At 42.9% G+C, this 18,364-nt stretch overlaps 1 protein-coding gene across 2 annotated transcripts in view; it reads left to right on the forward strand.

Moving 5' to 3' along the window:
• LOC126354014 (ATP-dependent translocase ABCB1-like) overlaps positions 1-18,364 on the forward strand; it is a 212,921-nt gene that overhangs the window by 172,516 nt on the left and 22,041 nt on the right. For both annotated transcript variants that reach the window (XM_050003333.1, XM_050003332.1), the window contains exon 18: positions 16,566-16,725. In XM_050003333.1, the coding sequence (XP_049859290.1) occupies positions 16,566-16,725 (160 nt within the window). The remainder of the gene's footprint in view (positions 1-16,565; positions 16,726-18,364) is intronic.

Here is an 18,364-nt window from a genome sequence, read left to right on the forward strand (position 1 = left end):
TGGTTGACAACTGGGACGAGTTGCTGTATCGACTAAAGAAGACCACATATAGCGACTGAAACTGATGTATACATACAGAGTAGGTTCCATAGTTTCGGCAGTAGCTCACAATAAAACACGAAATATAATTTTAAAAAATGGCTCTGAGCACTATGGGACTTAACTTCTGAGGTCATCAGTCCCCTAGAACTTAGAACTACTTAAACCCAACTAATCTAAGGACATCCATCACACACAGCGATGCCTGAGGCAGGATTCGAACCTGTACCGTAGCGGTCGCGCGGCTCCAGACTGTAGCGCCTAGAACAGCCCGGCCACTCCAGCCGGCATTTTCGTTTACAAACTGGCCACTGCCTTCCCTTGCACAAGACGACGGGAGCGACGTGGGCTGGATGCAAGAGGTTGTTTTTTACGGGTCACAGGTATCATACATTGTCTGCGTTTACTGCAACTGCGGGTTCACATAGGGACCGTCTGCGATGGATCCACTAATACCGCGCCTGCATCATAGGCAACAGCTGTGGGTGGTTAAAACATATTAGAAGGGAACAATAATAGTTCAGGAATGAATGCTGAATAACAGAGAAAAGGGCAATTGTAAGTTACAAGGGAGAAAGAGGCAGATGAAAAGCTGGAATACAAGGGAGACAGGGGCACTTTGCCCAAGTCCATTACAACAGTACTGGCCTAAGTGATTTCGTAGGCATTCCCGGCTTAATAAGTCTTGAAAGGACCTTCGGGTTTGCTGCTGGAGCCTAAAATGAACTTGATTCAAAATTTCCCAAATGTCCGCCATCTTCTGGAACATTTTTCTGCTGCTAAGTCCCAATGCAAATTGATACCAAGTCTGCAAAAAAAATCATCCTGTGTAAGGCTTCGTAATGTACACGGCGCTTTTGCCGCCCATCGCAGTTTCTGTGCTCCAAGAGTGGGCAGATGACGCTGCCCTTAGCAGAACACCGGCAGCGACAACTAGCATTCAGAGGGGGATGCCATGGTTGTATTGACACCGGATGATTACGTTCTTAAAATGGATTTACTACTCCATGACCCCACTTACGGAAGACTATTTAGGGGCACCAGAGAAAGGATTGAGCGCAAGACACTTTTGGAAAAGGGTTCGTGGTCAGAAGATCTACGTAGGAAACTTCATCCTGGTCCCGCAGTGGCTCCTAGCTTGCATGGTCTGCCTAAATTACATACAGAAGTGGTTTCGCTACACCCTGTTATTAGTAATCCGGGTGCACCCACTTATAATCTGGCTAAGTGTTTAACGTCTGTTCTCAGCCCATATTTTGACTAGTTTGAACATCATATCTCCAATTCGATGGATTTTATCCGATGACTGAAATCGTTGACACTGCATCCTCCGGCTTTACTAGTGAGTTTTGATGTGATACCTCTGCTTACATGAGTCCCTCTGGAAAAGTGCCTGAGTCTGGTTAGTGAAAAACTGAATGAACAGTTGATGGAGCTTGTCGTCAAGCGCTAATATCAACGTATTTATCATTTAACTGAAATATTTTTGCACAGGATGACGGACTGGCCAGGGTAGCTCTTTATCGCCCGTAGTAGATAATTTATTTATGGAGAACTTCGAGGATACGACACTGAGGAGTTCAGCTTTGCGACCAGCGTGCTTCTGGAGGTACATAGATGATACCTTTTTCGTCTGCCCGAGTGGACGCTGTGGCCGAGCGGTTCTAGGTGCTTCAGTCCGGAACCGCGCTGCTGCTACGGTCGCAAGTTGGAATCCTGCCTCGGGCATGGATGTGTGTGATGTCCTTACGTTAGGTTAGTTAGATGTTAAGTCCCATAGTGCTTAGAGCCATTTTTGAACTTCAACTGACTTCAGCGCAGTATTAAATTGCCAATGGATGCTGAAAATTATGAGATGCTTCCATTTTTGTACGTCAATGTTCACAAAAAACAAAATGATACTAAGGGACATAGTGTTCATCGAAAGCCGACATACACCGATTCGTACACGAGTTGCCACCCACCAACCCAAGCCAGTGGTATATTTAAGACACTGTACGCAGAGCATATTCATATTCCAATTCAGACACGGACAGTTTAACCCAAGAACTTGCACATTTGACGGCTGTTTTTAAGGAACACAAATTGTCTGAGAAGCAGATTCATCGTGCTACGGAATTTGGCCCATCCTAGGAGGTAAATGAAGAAGAACATAAAAATATGGCATTCGTTCCTTGAGCTGGGTGCATGTCGTTTTGACTGGAAGAATTTTTAAGGAGTTTTAACATGAAGAGCGTGTTCTGTCCACCTTCCAGTACTAGGGCACTATTCGGGTCTATGGAAGATAATGTGGGGCTTAAGAAGCATGGCATATACAAAATTCCGTGTGAATGCGAGAAAGATTAAATCAGCCATTCGATCCTTGTTGAACACGTTGTTGAACCGTGAGGTAATACTGACCTTACGACTTATCTGAGAACAAAGATTAAGGAAAGGGAAACCTACGTTTCTAGCATTTGTAGACTTACAGAACGCTTTTGATAAAGTTGACTGGAATACTCTCTTTCAAATTCTCATGGTGTCTGGGGTAAAATACAGGTAGCGAAAGGCTATTTACAATATGTACAGAAACCACATGCCAGTTATAAGGGTCGAGGGACATGAAAGGGAAGCAGTGGTTGGGAAGGGAGTTAGACAGGGTTGTAGCCTCTCCCCGATGTTATTCAATCTGTATATTGAGCAAGCAGTAAAGGAAACAAAAGAAAATTCGGAGTAGGTATTAAAATCCATGGAGACGAAGTAAAAACTTTGAGGTTCGCCGATGACATTGTAATTCTGTCAGAGACGGCAAAGGACTTGGAAGAGCAGTTGAACGGAATGGACAGTGTCTTGAAAGGAGGATATAAGATGAACATTAACAAAAGCAAAACCAGGATAATGGAATGTAGTCGAATTAAGTCGAGTGATGCTGAGGGAATCAATTTAGGAAATGAGACACTCAAAGTAGTAAAGGAGTTTTCCTATTTGGGAGCAAAATAACTGATGATTGTCGAAGAAGAGAGGATATAAAATGTAGACTGGCAATGGCAAGGAAAGCGTTTCTGAAGAAGAGAAATTTGTTAACATAGATTATAGATTTAAGTGTCAGGAAGACATTTCTGAAAGTATTTGTATGGAGTGTAGCCGTGTATGGAAGTGAAACATGGACGATAAACAGTTTGGACAAGAAGAGAATAGAAGCTTTCGAAATGTGGTGCTACAGAAGAATGCTGAAGATTAGATTCGTAGATCACATATCTAATGAGCAAGTATTGAATAGGACTGGGGAGAAGAGAAGTTTGTGGCACAACTTGACCAGAAGAAGAGATCGGTTGGTAGCACATGTTCTGAGGCATCAAGGGATCACCAATTTAGTATTGGAGGGCAGCATGGAGGGTAAAAATAGTAGAGGGAGACCAAGAAATGAATACACTAAGCAGATTCAGAAGGATGTAGGTTGCAGTAGGTACTGGGAGATGAAGAAGCTTGCACAGGATAGAGTAGCATGGAGAGCTGCATCAAACCAGTCTCAGGACTGAAGACAACAACAACAACATTCGATCCTCACTGTTTACTGCAAGTGCGTGAAACATTGCCATTATACGATTCTACATCAGATGAAAAAACACTGCTTAAACGACGAGCACAGGATGAAATTTGACGAGACTGTGATAGTGGCCAACTCTGCCGGTATTTGGAACATCATTTATAAACAAGCAATTGAAATACGGTACGCATACGAATTGATTAATAGCGACAAATGCTTTTTTCTTAGCAAAACCTGGAAGCCCTGTATTTTCCTACATAAAAACAGAACGTTCTTCAAAGCGGCCAGTCTGAATGTTTGAAAATAGTCTTTGAGTGCGATATATTTATGCCTCCGGTGGTCTGCTAATTTCAGCACCACCTGCCCAGTGTTGAAGGGAAACAACTGTGATGGACGGCGCATGCGCTGTGGACGGTGCAGAGGCCTACATAGTAGAATGTTTTGCAGACTTGGCATCAATTTGCAGCGGGACTCAGCAGTAGCAGAGTGTTCCTGAATATGGCGGACAGTTGGATCGCCGACATATTGAATGAAGTGATTTTAGAATCCGGCAGCAAACCGGAGAAGACTTTCAATACTAGGCTATGCTGCGTCTTTATATGGGCTCCGTACTGCATTTGCAGGTACTCTGGTGGATCCATTTTGCACTCATGATTTACTGGGTGGAACGATTCCCCTCTCAATGTAGAAGCTTCACGGGTTCAAAAGGCAACATGAATTATTAATTTGTATGAGTCCACGTTCCGAGTGAAGCTGGTGCTACACACCCTCAGGACAGTATGTTTAGTCTGTGTAAAATCCAAAATGTATATTTCCAACATATATGCATTCTTTTGTCAAACACTTGCAGCAGGCTATCAAACACTTCGTTAAAAGCTTAAATTGGAATGATATTTAAATTCTTTATCACTTTCCGTCGAATCGATTCAAGTGCCTAGAAATGCCGCCCCCCGCCCCCCTTGGAGACAAGTTTCAGTCTGGGCAAGAGTATGAAGAGCATAAAATCTGCTGAGGCCAATCAGTCAACTATGAGGGTTTCGACCCTCGTTAGGCCAAAGAATGAAGCGAGAAGACATGAGTTACTATGGAAGCATCAGATATTATTTGACAATGTTCAGTTAGTCTGTGTGTAGTTTTGGTTTGGTTAAAGGCTATGGCTTTCCTGAGCTATTTTTTATAATGTAATAAAAACTTATACTCCTTGCACCTTAAACGTTTTTAGAGTAGATTAGGTGTTGTTGTTGTTGTGGTCTTCAGTCCAGAGACTGGTTTGATGCAGCTCTCCATGCTACTCTATCCTGTGCAAGCTTCTTCATCTCCCAGTACCTACTGCAACCTAGATCCTTCTGAATCTGCTTGGTGTATTCATCTCTTTGTCTCCCTCTACGATTTTTACCCTCCACGCTGCCCTCCAATACTAAATTGGTGATCCCATGATGTCTCAGAACATGTCCTACCAACCGATCCCTTCTTCAAGTCAAGTTGTGTCACAAACTTCTCTTCTCCCCAGTCGTATTCAACACTTCTTCATTAGTTATGTGATCTACCCATCTAATCTTCAGCATTCTTCTGTAGCACCACATTTCGAAACCTTCTATTCTCTTTTTGTCTAAATTATTTGTCTTCCATGTTTCACTTCCATACACGGCTACACTCCATACAAATACTTTCAGAAATGACTTCCTTACACATAAATCTATACTCAATGTTAACAAATTTCTTTCTTCAGAAACGCTTTCCTTGCCATTGTAGTATACATTTTATATCATCTACATCTACATGACTACATCTACATGACTACTCTGCAATTCACATTTAAGTGCTTGGCAGAGGGTTCATCGAACCACAATCATACATCTCTCTACTATTCCACTCCCGAACAGCGAGCGGGAAAAACGAACACCTAAACCTTTCTGTTCGAGCTCTGATTTCTCTTATTTTATTTTGATGATCATTCCTACCTATGTAGGTTGGGCTCAACAAAATATTTTCACCTTCGGAAGAGAAAGTTGGTGACTGAAATTTCGTAAAAAGCTCTCGCCGCGACGAAAAACGTCTATGCTGTAATGACTTCCATCCCAACTCGTGTATCATATCTGCCACACTCTCTCCCCTATAACGTGATAATACAAAACGAGCTGCCCTTTTTTGCACCCTTACGATGTCCTCCGTCAATCCCACCTGGTAAGGATCCCACACCGCGCAGCAATATTCTAACAGAGGACGAACGAGTGTAGTGTAAGGTGTCTCTTTAGTGGACTTGTTGCATCTTCTAAGTGTCCTGCCAATGAAACGCAACCTTTGGCTCGCCTTCCCGACAATATTATCTATGTGGTCCTTCCAACTGAAGTTGTTCGTAATTTTAACACCCAGGTACTTAGTTGAATTGACAGCCTTGAGAATTGTACTATTTATCGAGTAATCGAATTCCAACGGATTTCTTTTGGAACTCATGTGGATCATCTCACACTTTTCGTTATTTAGCGTCAACTGCCACCTGACACACCATACAGCAATCTTTTCTAAATCGCTTTGCAACTGATACTGGTCTTCGGATGACCTTACTAGACGGTAAATTACAGCATCACCTGCGAACAGTCTAAGATAACTGCTCAGATTGTCACCCAGGTCATTTATATAGATCAGGAACAGTAGAGGTCCCAGGACGCTTCCCTAGCTAACACCTGATATCACTTCAGTTTTACTCGATGATTTGCCGTCTATTACTACGAACTGCGACCTTCCTGACAGGAAATCACGAATCCAGTCGCACAACTGAGACGATACCCCATAGCTCCGCAGCTTGATTAGAAGTCGTTTGTGAGGAACGGTGTCAAAAGCTTTCCGGAAATCTAGAAATACGGAATCAACTTGAGATCCCCTGTCGATAGCGGCCATTACTTCGTGCGAATAAAGAGCTAGCTGCGTTGCACAAGAGCGATGTTTTCTGAAGCCATGCTGATTACGTTTCAATAGATCGTTCCCTTCGAGGTGATTCATAATGCTCCAAAACCCTACTGCAAACCGACGTCAATGATATAGGTCTGTAGATAAATGGATTACTCCTACTACCCTTCTTGAACACTGGTGCGACCTGCGCAATTTTCCAATCTGTAGGTACAGATCTATCGGTTAGCGAGCGGTTGTATATGAGTGCTAAGTAGGGAGCTATAGTATCAGCGTAATCGGAAAGGAACCTAATCGGTATACAATCTGGACATGAAGACTTGCCCGTATCAAGCGATTTGAGTTGCTTCGCAACCCCTAATGTATCTACTTCTAAGAGACTCATGCTAGCAGATGTTCGTGTTTCAAATTCTGGAATATTCCATTCGTCTTCCCTGGTGAAGGAATTTCGGAAAACTGCGTTCAATAACTCCGCTTTAGCGGCACAGTCGTCTATAACAGTACCATCGGCACTGCGCAGCGAAGGTATTGACTGCGTCTTGCCGCTTGTGTACTTTACATACGACCAGAATTTCTTCGGATTTTCTACCAAATTTCGAGACAATGTTTCGTTGTGGAACCTATTAAAGGCATCTCGCATCGAAGTACGTGCCAAATTTCGCGCGTCTGTAAATTTTAGCCCATCTTCGGGATTTCGCGTTCTTCTTAACTTCGCATGCTTTTTCCGTTGCCTCTGCAACAGCGTTCGGACCTTTTTTGTGTACCACGGGGGATCCGTTCCATCTCTTACCAATTTATGAGGTATGAATATCTCAATTGCTGTTGCTACTATATCTTTGAATTTGAGCCACATCTCGTCTACATTCGCATAGTCAGTTCGGAAGGAATGGAAATTGTCTTTTAGGAAGGCTTCTAGTGGCACTTTATCCGCCTTTTTAAATAAAATTATGTTGCGTTTGTTTCTGATGGATTTGGAAGAAATGGTATTGAGCCTAGCTACAATGACCTTGTGATCACTAATCCCTGTATCAGTCATGATGCTCTCTATCAGCTATGGCTTGTTTGTGACTAAGAGGTCAAGTGTGTTTTCGCAACCATTTACAATTCGCGTGGGTTCGTGGACTAACTGCTCGAAATAATTTTCGGAGAAAGCATTTAGGACAATCTCGGAAGACGTTTTCTGCCTACCACCGGTTTTGAACAAGTATTTTTGCGAACATACCGAGGGTAGGTTGAGGTCCCCACCAACTATTACCGTGTGAGTGGGGTATTTATTTGTTACGAGACTCAAACTTTCTCTGAACTGTTCCGCAACTGTATCATCGGAGTCTGGGGGTCGGTAGAAGGAGCCAATTATTAACTTAATTCGGCTGTTAAGTATAACCTCCACCCACATCAATTCGCACGGAGTATCTACTTCGACTTCATTACAAGATAAACCACTACTGACAGACACAAACACTCCACCACCAATTCTGCCTAATCTATCTTTCCTGAACACCGTCTGAGACTTCGTAAAAATTTCTGCAGAACTTATTTCAGGCTTTAGCCAGCTTTCTGTACCTATAACAATATCAGCTTCAGTGCTTTCTATTAGCGCTTGAAGCTCAGGGACTTTTCCAGCGCAACTACAACAATTTACAACTATAATTCCGACTGTTCCTTGATCCAAGCACGTCCTGTAATTGCCAAGCACCCTTTGACATTGCAGCCCATCCCGCACTTTCCCGAGGCCTTCTAACCTAAAAAACCGCCCAGTCCACGCCACACAGCCTCCAATACCCGTGTAGCCGCCAGATGAGTGTAGTGAACTCCTGACCTATTCAGCGGAACCCGAAACCCCACCACCCTATTGCGCAAGTCAAGGAATCTGCAGCCAATACGATCGCAAAACCGTCTGAGCCTCTGATTCAGACCGTCCACCCGGGTCTGCACCAAAGGTCCGCAGTCGGTTCTGTCAACGATGCTGCAGATGGTGAGCTGTGCCTTCATCTCGTTAGCAAGACCGGCAGCCTTCACCAAATCAGATAGCCGCTGGAATCCAGAGAGAATTTCCTCAGATCCAAAGCGACACACGTCATTAGTGCCGACATGCGCCACCACCTGCAGCTGGCTGCACCCTGTGCTCTTCATGGCATCCGGAAGGACCCTTTCAACATCAGGAATGACTCCTCCCGGAATGCACACGGAGTGCACACTGGATTTATTCCCCTCCTTAGCCGCCGTATCCCTAAGGGGCCCCATTACGCGCCTAACATTGGAGCTCCCAACTACCAGTAAGCCCACCCTCTGCGATTGCCCGGACCTTGAAGGCTGAGAATGATCCTCTGAAACAGGGCAGGCAGCTGCATCTGGCTCAGCCAGAGACAGTGCCTGAAACCGGTTTGTCAGACGCACCGGGGAGGCTTTCTGATCAGCTCTCTACTTCGACCATCATCAGTTATTTTGCTCCCCAAATAGCAAAACTCCTATACTACCTTAAGTGTCTCATTTCCTAATCTAATTCCCTCAGCATGACCCGACTTAATTCGACTACATTCCATTATCTGCGTTCTGCTTTTGTTGATGTTTATTTTATATACTCCTCTCAAGACACTGTCCATTCCATTCAACTGCTCTTCCAAGTCCTTTGCTGTCTCTGATAGAATTACAATGTCATCAGCGAACCTCAAAGTTTTTATTTCTTCTCCATGGATTTTAATACCTACTCCGAATTTTTCTTTTGTTTCCTTTACTGCTTGCTAAATATACAGATTGAATAACATCGGGGAGAGGCTACAACCCTATCTTACTCCCTTCCCAACCACTGCTTCCCTTTCATGTCCCTCGACTCTTATAACTGCCATCTGGTTTCTGTACAAATTGTAAATAGCGTTTCGCTCCCTGTATATTACCCCTGCTACGTTTAGAATTTGAAAGAAAGTATTCCAGTCAACATTGTCAAAAGCTTTCTCTAAGTCTACAAATGCTAGAAACATAGGTTTGCCTTTCCTTAATCTTTGTTCTAAGAGAAGTCGTAAGGTCAGTATTGCCTCACGTGTTCCAGTATTTGTACGGAATCCAAACTGATCTTACCCTAGGTCGGCTTCTACCAGTTTTTCCATTCGTCTGTAAAGAATTCGTGTTAGTATTTTGCAGCCGTGACTTATTAAACTGATAGTTCGGTAGCTTTCACATCTGTCAACACCTGCTTTCTTTGGGATTGCAATTATTATATTCTTCCTGAAGTCTGGGGGTATTTCGCCTGTTTCTTACATCTTGCTCACCAGATGGTAGAGTTTTGTCAGGACTGGCTCACCCAAGGCGGTCAGTAGTGCCAATTGAATATTGTCTACTCCGGGGGCCTTGTTTCGACTCAGGTCTTTCAGTGCTCGGTCAAACTCTTCACGCAGTATCGTATCTCCCATTTCGTCTTCATCTACATCGTCTTCCATTTCCATAATATCGTCCTCAAGTACATCGCCCTTGTATAGACCCTCTATACACTCCTTCCACCTTTCTGCTTTCTCTTCTTTGCTTAGAACTGGGTTTCCATCGGTGCTCTTGATGTTTATACAAGTGGTTCTCTTATCTCCAAAGGTCTCCTTAATTTTCCTGTAGACTGTATCTATCTTACCCCTAGTGAGATAAGCCTCTAGCCATCCCTGCTTAGCCATTTTGCACTTCCTGTCGATCTCATTTTTGAGACGCTTGTATTCCTTTTTGCCTGCTTCATTTATTGCATTTTTATATTTTCTCCTTTCATCAATTAAACTCAATATTTCTTCTGTTACTGAAGGATTTCTACTAGCCCTCGTCTTTTTACCTACTTGATCCTCTGCTGCCTAGATTAGGTACAAATGCAAAAATATTTTTGGTGCAACACACGTTAAACAATGCCCACGAATAAACACGCCCCCTCGCTGATCTCGTGCTCTAGAAGCACACTGTCGCCAGTCGTCAAAACGAAAAAAAAATTAGCGCATTAGTGTTTTCTACACAGTTTCATATTTGTTCGAGTAGCAGTTACACTTGATTCTCGTGCAAATGTCAGTTGGTTGGTTGATTGGGAGAGGGAACAAACAGCAAGGTCGTCAGTCCCATCCGATTGGGGAAGGAAGTCGGCCGCGCCCTTTCAAAGGAACCTTCCCAACATCTGCCTGAAGTGATTTAGGGAAATCGCGGAAAACCTAAATCAGCATGGCCGTACGCAGGTTTGAACCGTCGCTCTCCCGAAAACGAGTCCAATGTGCCAACCTCTGCCCTACCTCGCTCGGTGCAAATGTCAGTCCCGGGACTTTTTATCTATCTATTAAAGATTTTTGTGCGTTATACTGATGTAGCATCCTCCTTAGCTTAACTGTATTGAATTTCAAGCCAACGGTTATCGCAGTCAGCATGCGCGAAATTCGTGCAGGCACCAGCTGTACGTATGGCACGCAAACTAAGGAATCCATTTCCAAATACAATTATCTGCTAGAAAAAGCTATACTTTGGAGAATGAAAGAGTTAGTAGGGACAGACCGAAAAAGCTGGCCCTACATTATATATGACGTTCCCATAATATTTTACCTACTTCGCCAAATGTATGAAGGGAGGAAATCCATAGTTTTAGATTCAAAGAATAGTGTATATATTAGGCTCCCTGCAAATCTGGAGGAAGGAACTCTAATGTTCTCACATAATAACTTCACGCTGTAATCTTCGGGGCGGGAACCCATTTCCACGCTGTAATTCACTTTCTGTGAAGGCACTCGACCCGTGTCTTCAGTGCGAAGACTGCTCCACGTCGTTCTCCCCTGGGCAAATGTCTTCATCCCCGAATAACTACTGCAACGCTCATCCATTTGAAGCCACTTCATGCATTTGTCTCTTGCTCTCTCTCAAATGTTTACGTGATCTAGCTATCTAAACTTCAGTATATTTCTGTAGCACCACAATTCAAAAGCTTTTATTCTCGTCTTTTATGAACTGCTGATGGTTAACGTTCCACTTCCTTAAAGGCTACACATCAGACAACTAACTTCAAAAATGATCTCCTACCAGTTAAATGTATATTCGCTGTTAACAAATTACTTTTTTCTCAGAAATATTTTTCTTGCCATTTTACATAGTCGCTCATTTGGCTATCATCAGTTACTTTACCGTCCACATAGCAGAACTCATCTACTACTTTTAGTGTGTCGCTTCCCATCCATTTCCCTCAGCCATCATCTGGTTAAATTTGACTGTATTCCATTACCCTTCTTTTTCTTTTATTGGTGTTCATCTTATATCCACCTTTAAAGAAACTCTCCAATTCATTCAACGGCTCTTCCAAGTTCTTTGTGCTCTCTGACAGAATTACAATGTCATAAGCAATCCTCAAAGTTTTTATTCCCTCTACCTGAATTTCTAATTACTTTTCGAAATATTTCTTTGGTTTCCTTTACTACTAGCTCAATGTACAAATTAAATAACATCGGGGATAAGCTGCAACCCTGTCTCACTCCCTTCTCAACCACTGCTTCCCTCTCACGCTCCTCGACTCACAAATACCTTATAGTTTCTGTAAAACTTGCAAATAGCCTTTCGTTCCCTATATTTCACTCCTGCTGCCTTTAGAATTTCAAAGAGTGTATTCCGGTCAACATTGTCAAAAACTTTCTTTAAGTATACAAATGTTATAAACGTGCGTTTGACTTTCCGTAACCTATCTTCTAACGGAATTTGTACCGTCAATATTGCGCCACGTGTTCCTACATTTCTCTAAATCCAAACTGATGTCACCGAGGTCAGTTTCTGCTAGTTTTTCCATTCTTCTGTAAAAAATTCCTAACAGTCCGCACGCACTTTCTTTGTAATTGTAATTATTACATTCTTTTTGAAGTCTGAGTGTATTTTCACTGTCTCATGTATCTTGCATACCAAGTGGAGTAGTTTAGCATGGCTGGCTGTCTTAAGGATATCATCATTTCTGAGGGAATACCGGCTACTCCAGGGGCCTCGTTTCGTCTTAGGACTTTCAGCGCCCTGTCACATTATTCTTGCAGCATTATAATCTAATCTCATATTCAGCTATTTAATATTCCCTACTTAGAATATTGTCTTCAAGATTATTTCTGTAAGTACATTCCTTCTATCTTCCAGTTTTCCCTTCTTTGCTTAGTTCTGGTTTTCCATCTGTGCTCTTGGTATTCAGACGACTGCTTTTCTTTTCTCCAAAGGCGTATCTATCTTTATTGTAGTTAAACATGCTTCAATAGACTTCCATTTGCCCTCTAGCCATTCTAGCTTAGCCATTTTGCGTTTCCTGCCAGTGTCATTTTTGGAGGTTTTTATTCCCTCTCCCCTGCTTCATTTACTGCATTTTTATATTTCTACTTTCCTCAATTAAATTCAATATCTCCTGTGGTAACCAAGATCTTCTACTAAGCTCTGTCTTTCTAACTGTTTGATTCTTCGCTGACTTTACTATTTAAACTCTCAAAACTATCCATTCATCTTCTATTGCATTTCTTTCCCCTGTTGTAGCCAATCGTTACCTAACGCTCCCTGTGAAAGTGTCATCAACCAGTGGTTCTTTCAGCTTATCCAACTAACATTTCGTTAATTTCCTACTTTTAAGCAACTTATTCAGTTTTAATCTACACTTGAAAACCACTAAATTGTCGTTACAGTCCAGAAGCTATATACATTCAATGTAAATCGTGGAGCAGTCACTTGTCCCGCATACACTATATAATTAAAAGTAACCCGACACCTGGCTGAAAATGACTTACAAGCTCGTGGCGACTTCCTTCGGTAATGTTGGTATTCAGTAGGGTGTTGGCTCACCCTTAGCCTTGATGACAGCTTCCACTGTCGCAGGCATACGTTCAATCAGGTGCTGAAAATATTCTTGTGGAATGGCAACCCTTTCTTCACAAAGTGCTGCACTGAGGAGAGATATCGGAGTCGGTCGGTGCGGCCTGACCCGAAGTCAGCGTTCCAGACCATCCCAAAGCGATTCCGTTGGATTCAAGTCAGGACTCTGTGCAGGCCAGTCCATTACAGGGATGGCATTGTCATGTGACAACTCCGCCACATGCCGTGCATTATGAACAGGTGCTCGCTCGTGTTGAAAGATGCAATCGCTATTCCCGAATTGCTCTTCAACAGTGGGAAGCAAGAACGTGCTTAAAACATCAATGTAGGCATGTGCTGTGAGAGTGCGCCGCAATAACAACAAGGGGTACAAGACCCCTCCATGAAAAACACACCACTGCCTCCGAATTTTACTATTGGCACTACACACGCTGGCAGATGACGTCCACCGAGCGTTCGCGAAACCAACACCCCGCCATCGGATCGCCACATTGTGTACCGTGATTCGTCACTCCACGCAACGTTTTTCCACTGTTCAATCGTCCAACGTTTACGCTCCTTACACCAAGCGAAGCGTCTTTTGGCATTTACCGGCGTGGTGTGTGGCTTATGAGCAGCCGCTCGACCATGACATCCAAGTTTTCTCACCTCCCGCCCAACTGTCATAGTACTTGCAGTGGATCCTGATCCAGTTTGGAATATCTGTGTGATGGTCTGAATAGATGTCTGCCTATTAAATATTACGACCATATTCAACTGTCGGCGGTCTGTGTCAGGTAACAGGCGAGGTCGGCCTGTACGCATTTGTGCTGTACGTGTCCCTTTACCTTTCCATTTAACTACCACATCGTAAACAGTGGACCTACGGATGTTTAGGGGTGTGGAAATCACGCGTGTAGAAAAGTAGTGACACCCAATCACCTGACCACTTTCCACGTCGGAGAGTTACGTGGAGTACTCCATTCTGCTATCTCATTATGTCTAATAACTACTGAGGTCGGTGATACGGCGTCCCTGGCAGTAGGTGGCAGCACCATTCACCTGATATGAAAAATGTATGTTTTTGGGGGTGTACGGATACTTTTGACCCCATAGAGTAGCTTCCGTGTACTGACTTGTTTCACTCGACGGACGCGAAAATAAAATATTCGGAAATTTAATAGCCAAGGACCACACTTTAAATATATCTGGCTGTACATACATGTTCAACGACAATGGCGCTATAGCCAGATATATTTAACTAGTGGTTCTTAGCTACTAAATTTCCGAAGATGCGCGAGTCTGTCGATTGAAGCATGTCAGTAAAGGTGAGATGTATGCGACTTGCGGCTGCTCCAAAATTTTAATTTCTAAAGGTCGCTTTTTATCCTTGCAGGCGACGCCTGCACTCACTGTACATAGAGACGTTTCTCCCTCGACCCACAAGGTTAGGAAAGTACTGAGGGTCACTAATATTGTTATGGAGTCGCAGCACCAAGCACTGGACATTGTCGTGAGGGTTATATGCATACATACACATTTAGATGACAAAAGTCATGGGTACCTCATAATATCGTGCTGGGCATGCTTTTGCCCTGCGAAGTATATCAGCTCGAAGTATATGGACTCAAAAAATCTTTGGAAGTCTCCTGTCTCTATAGCCATCCACACTTGTGGAAGTGTTTCTGGTGCAGGATCTGTGCACGAAGTGACCTCTCGATCGTGTCTCATAAATGTTCAATGAGATTCATGTCGATCGATCTTGGTGGACAATTCATTCGCTCGAATTGTCCAGAATGTTCTTCAAACCAACAGCGAACAACTGTCGACTGGTCATCGTCATACATAACAGTTTCATCCTTTTTTGCGAACATGAAGTCCATGAATGGCTGCAGATGGTCTCCAAGTAGCTGAACATAACCCTTTCCAGTCAGTGTTTGGTTCAGTTGGACCAGAGGATCCAGTCCACTGCTTGTAAGCAAAGCTCGTACCGTTATGGAGCCACCACAATCTTGCACAGTGCCTTGTTGACGGGTACATGGCTTCGCGAGATCTGCGCCACACTCGAACAGTACCATTATCTCTTACCAACTGAAATACGGATTCATCCGACCAGGTCATGGTTTTCCAGTCGGCTAGGGTTCAAACTGTATGGCCACAAGCACAGTAGAGGCACTGCAGGCGATGTAGTGCTGTTACCAAAGGCACTCACGTCGGTAGTCTGCTGCTGTAAGTCATTAATGCCTAATTTCTCCCGCACTTTCGTGACAGATACGTCAGTCGTACTTCCCACGTTGATTTTTAAGGTTTTTTCACGTTGGGTTGCTGTCTGTTGGCACTGAAAACGCTACACAAACGCCGCTGCTCTCTTTCGTTAAGTGAAGGCCGTCAGCTACTGCCTTGTCTGTGGTAAGAGGTGATGCCTGAAATTTGGTATTCTTAGCACACTCTTGGCCTGTGGATCTCAGACGATTGAATTTACTCAAGATTTCCGAAACGAAATATGCTATCCCTATGTCTCAAACTACCATTCCGCGTTCAAAGACTATCAATTTCCGTCGTTCGGCCGTAATTTCGTCGGAAATCTTTTCACATAAACCACCTGAGTACAAAAGACAGCTCCGCCAATACACTATTCATTTACATCTTGTGAAAGCGATACGACCTTCATATGTAAATGTGAATATCGCTATCTCCTGACTTAGTCAACTCACTCTAGATGTATGGCATTAATACAGCTTCATATTTTATTGTGACAAAAGTATTAAGTTGTAAACAAAAATATACCACACGAAAGAGTTGAGGAAAAATCTGTATCTCAATATTAAAGAAAAGTATCAGTAGAACAATCGTTGAAGTTTCTTTCCGTGGTACACGTGGTTGAACATGATGGATACAGTTATAATGCTGGATAGTATGTTGTTCTGAATAGTCACAAGGAATGACTTCATCATGTAGGCGCCCATCTACGTGGCAACTGAATGATAACATTAGATAGCAGTACCACAACTGTATCCCACAAATACTTGATAATGAATATAATTGCTCACTTTTATAGCGAATGTCCCTTCAACGAAAATATGATATATTACATAATTAAGCTCTAAGTTTCTTTTTTTCCTGATAATGTCGTCATAACGTAACAGTTTTTTCCTCCTTGTTAGCAGTGTATATCGTGTTGTAGTAACTTTGTTGAATATTACTGGCTTTCTCAATACTGGTTCGTAACGCATTTTAGAAATTAAAGGTGTCCCGTCGCTATCTGATGGCATGCCCTCACACTGTTTAGAGTGTCGCAGTCGCTCATCATGGGCACGACGGTCGTGGCCAACGCACTGTCCTTTGCGCCCAACTTGCAGAAGGGCATCGACGCAGCTGCCAACGTGTTCCACCTCCTGAGGCGGGAACCCCGCATCACGGATCCAGCAAATCCCTCCAAGGAAATGCGCGTGAGTAACAGCCATGCTCTTGACCATCGTGACTCGCACAGGCAAGCTCTTGTTCAGCTACTTTCTCACTGGTTCATTCCGCTCATTTCGTTCTAACCATATTTCTTAGTGTGATTTCCTGAAACTATGTTCATTTTTCTCAGTTTTCAAAGCAAGACCACTCTTATTTCTGTGTTTAGGTTGTTCCCTCAAAGGGTTGAATGAACTGCAAAATAATTTATTTTTAAACATAAGTCTTCGTGTTCCATCTCTCCGCGCCGTGTGCTGTAACACACAACGTCTTTGGTAATCAGCTTTACATAAGCTGATATTCGATAATATTCGTATGGTCCCATTTTTTTTCAGTTCCTCCTCATACTGCTGAATTACGGTTTCTGAGTGTTTTATCATGTCCTCCGAAACACTGAAGCTTCTTCTGGGAAGACTGTATATCAGACGTCCTCGCCATTTATTCCTAGTATTTCTGCTTATCTGTACGATTATACGGTTTCTCGCTTCTCACCTTCCTTATTTTGGCTCTACGGAATGCTCTCTCTTGGATGTTTCTAGAATTCATACCTCTCTAGACACCTCTCATCGGTATTCTCGTTTCCTTTTTCCCTGTTGGAGCTAATCCAACCTTCATATCTTGTATATTATAATCCACTCATTCTAAATGGCCATACGACAATAACCTCTTCCTATCAGTAACTTCAATTACGTTCGCTTCTAGTTCCACCATTTTTATGATTTATTCATGTATGCTGTCGTTTAGTAGTGAGACTCTTGGACTTCGTCTCCTGTAATCAATTCCCATGAACAGAAGCTGATCTTCTTCTCTCTTCCTTATTTTCTAAACTTCTGGCTCGTATGTTCATGTGCTTCCTATTACTGTTTTGTGTTGTTGTTGTGGTCTTCAGTCCTGAGACTGGTTTGATGCAGCTCTCCATGCTACTCTATCCCGTGGAAGCTGCTTCATCTCCCAGTATGTATTGCAGCATACATCCTTCTGAATCAGCTTATTGTATTCATCTCTTGGTCTCCCTCTATGATTTTTACTCTCCACGCTTCACTCCAATACTAACTTGGTGATCCCTTGATGCCTCATAACATGTCCTACCAACCGATCCCTTCTTCTAGTCAAGTTGTGCCACAAACTCCTCTTCTCCCCAATTCTATTCAGTACCTCCTTGTTAGTTATGTGATCTACCCATCTAATCTTCAGCATTCTTCTGTAGCACCATATTTGGAAATCTTCTATTCTCTTCTTGTCCAAAGTATTTATCGTCCATGTATCACATCCATACATGTCTACATTCCATACGAATACTTTCAGAAGCGACTACCTAACACTTAAATCTATACTCGATGTAAACAAATTTCTATTCTTCAGAAACGCTTTCCTTTGCCATTGCCAGTCTACATTTTATATCCTCTCTACTTCGACCATCATCAGTTATTTTGCTCCCCAAATAGCAAAACTCCTTTACTACTTTAAGTGTCTCATTCTCTAATATAATTCCCTCAGCATCACCCGAGTTGTCTCGACTACATTTTGTGTATAATATTCTTTTCTAAATATATCTATAAATTTTGTCACAGCCCAGTTTACGCTGTGTGCCTTAACGTCATTCCTTTCTGTTTTAGCTCAATTTTTTTT

Source organism: Schistocerca gregaria, chromosome 3 (assembly GCF_023897955.1).
Source record: "Schistocerca gregaria isolate iqSchGreg1 chromosome 3, iqSchGreg1.2, whole genome shotgun sequence".
Taxonomy (NCBI): Eukaryota; Metazoa; Arthropoda; class Insecta; order Orthoptera; family Acrididae; genus Schistocerca; species Schistocerca gregaria.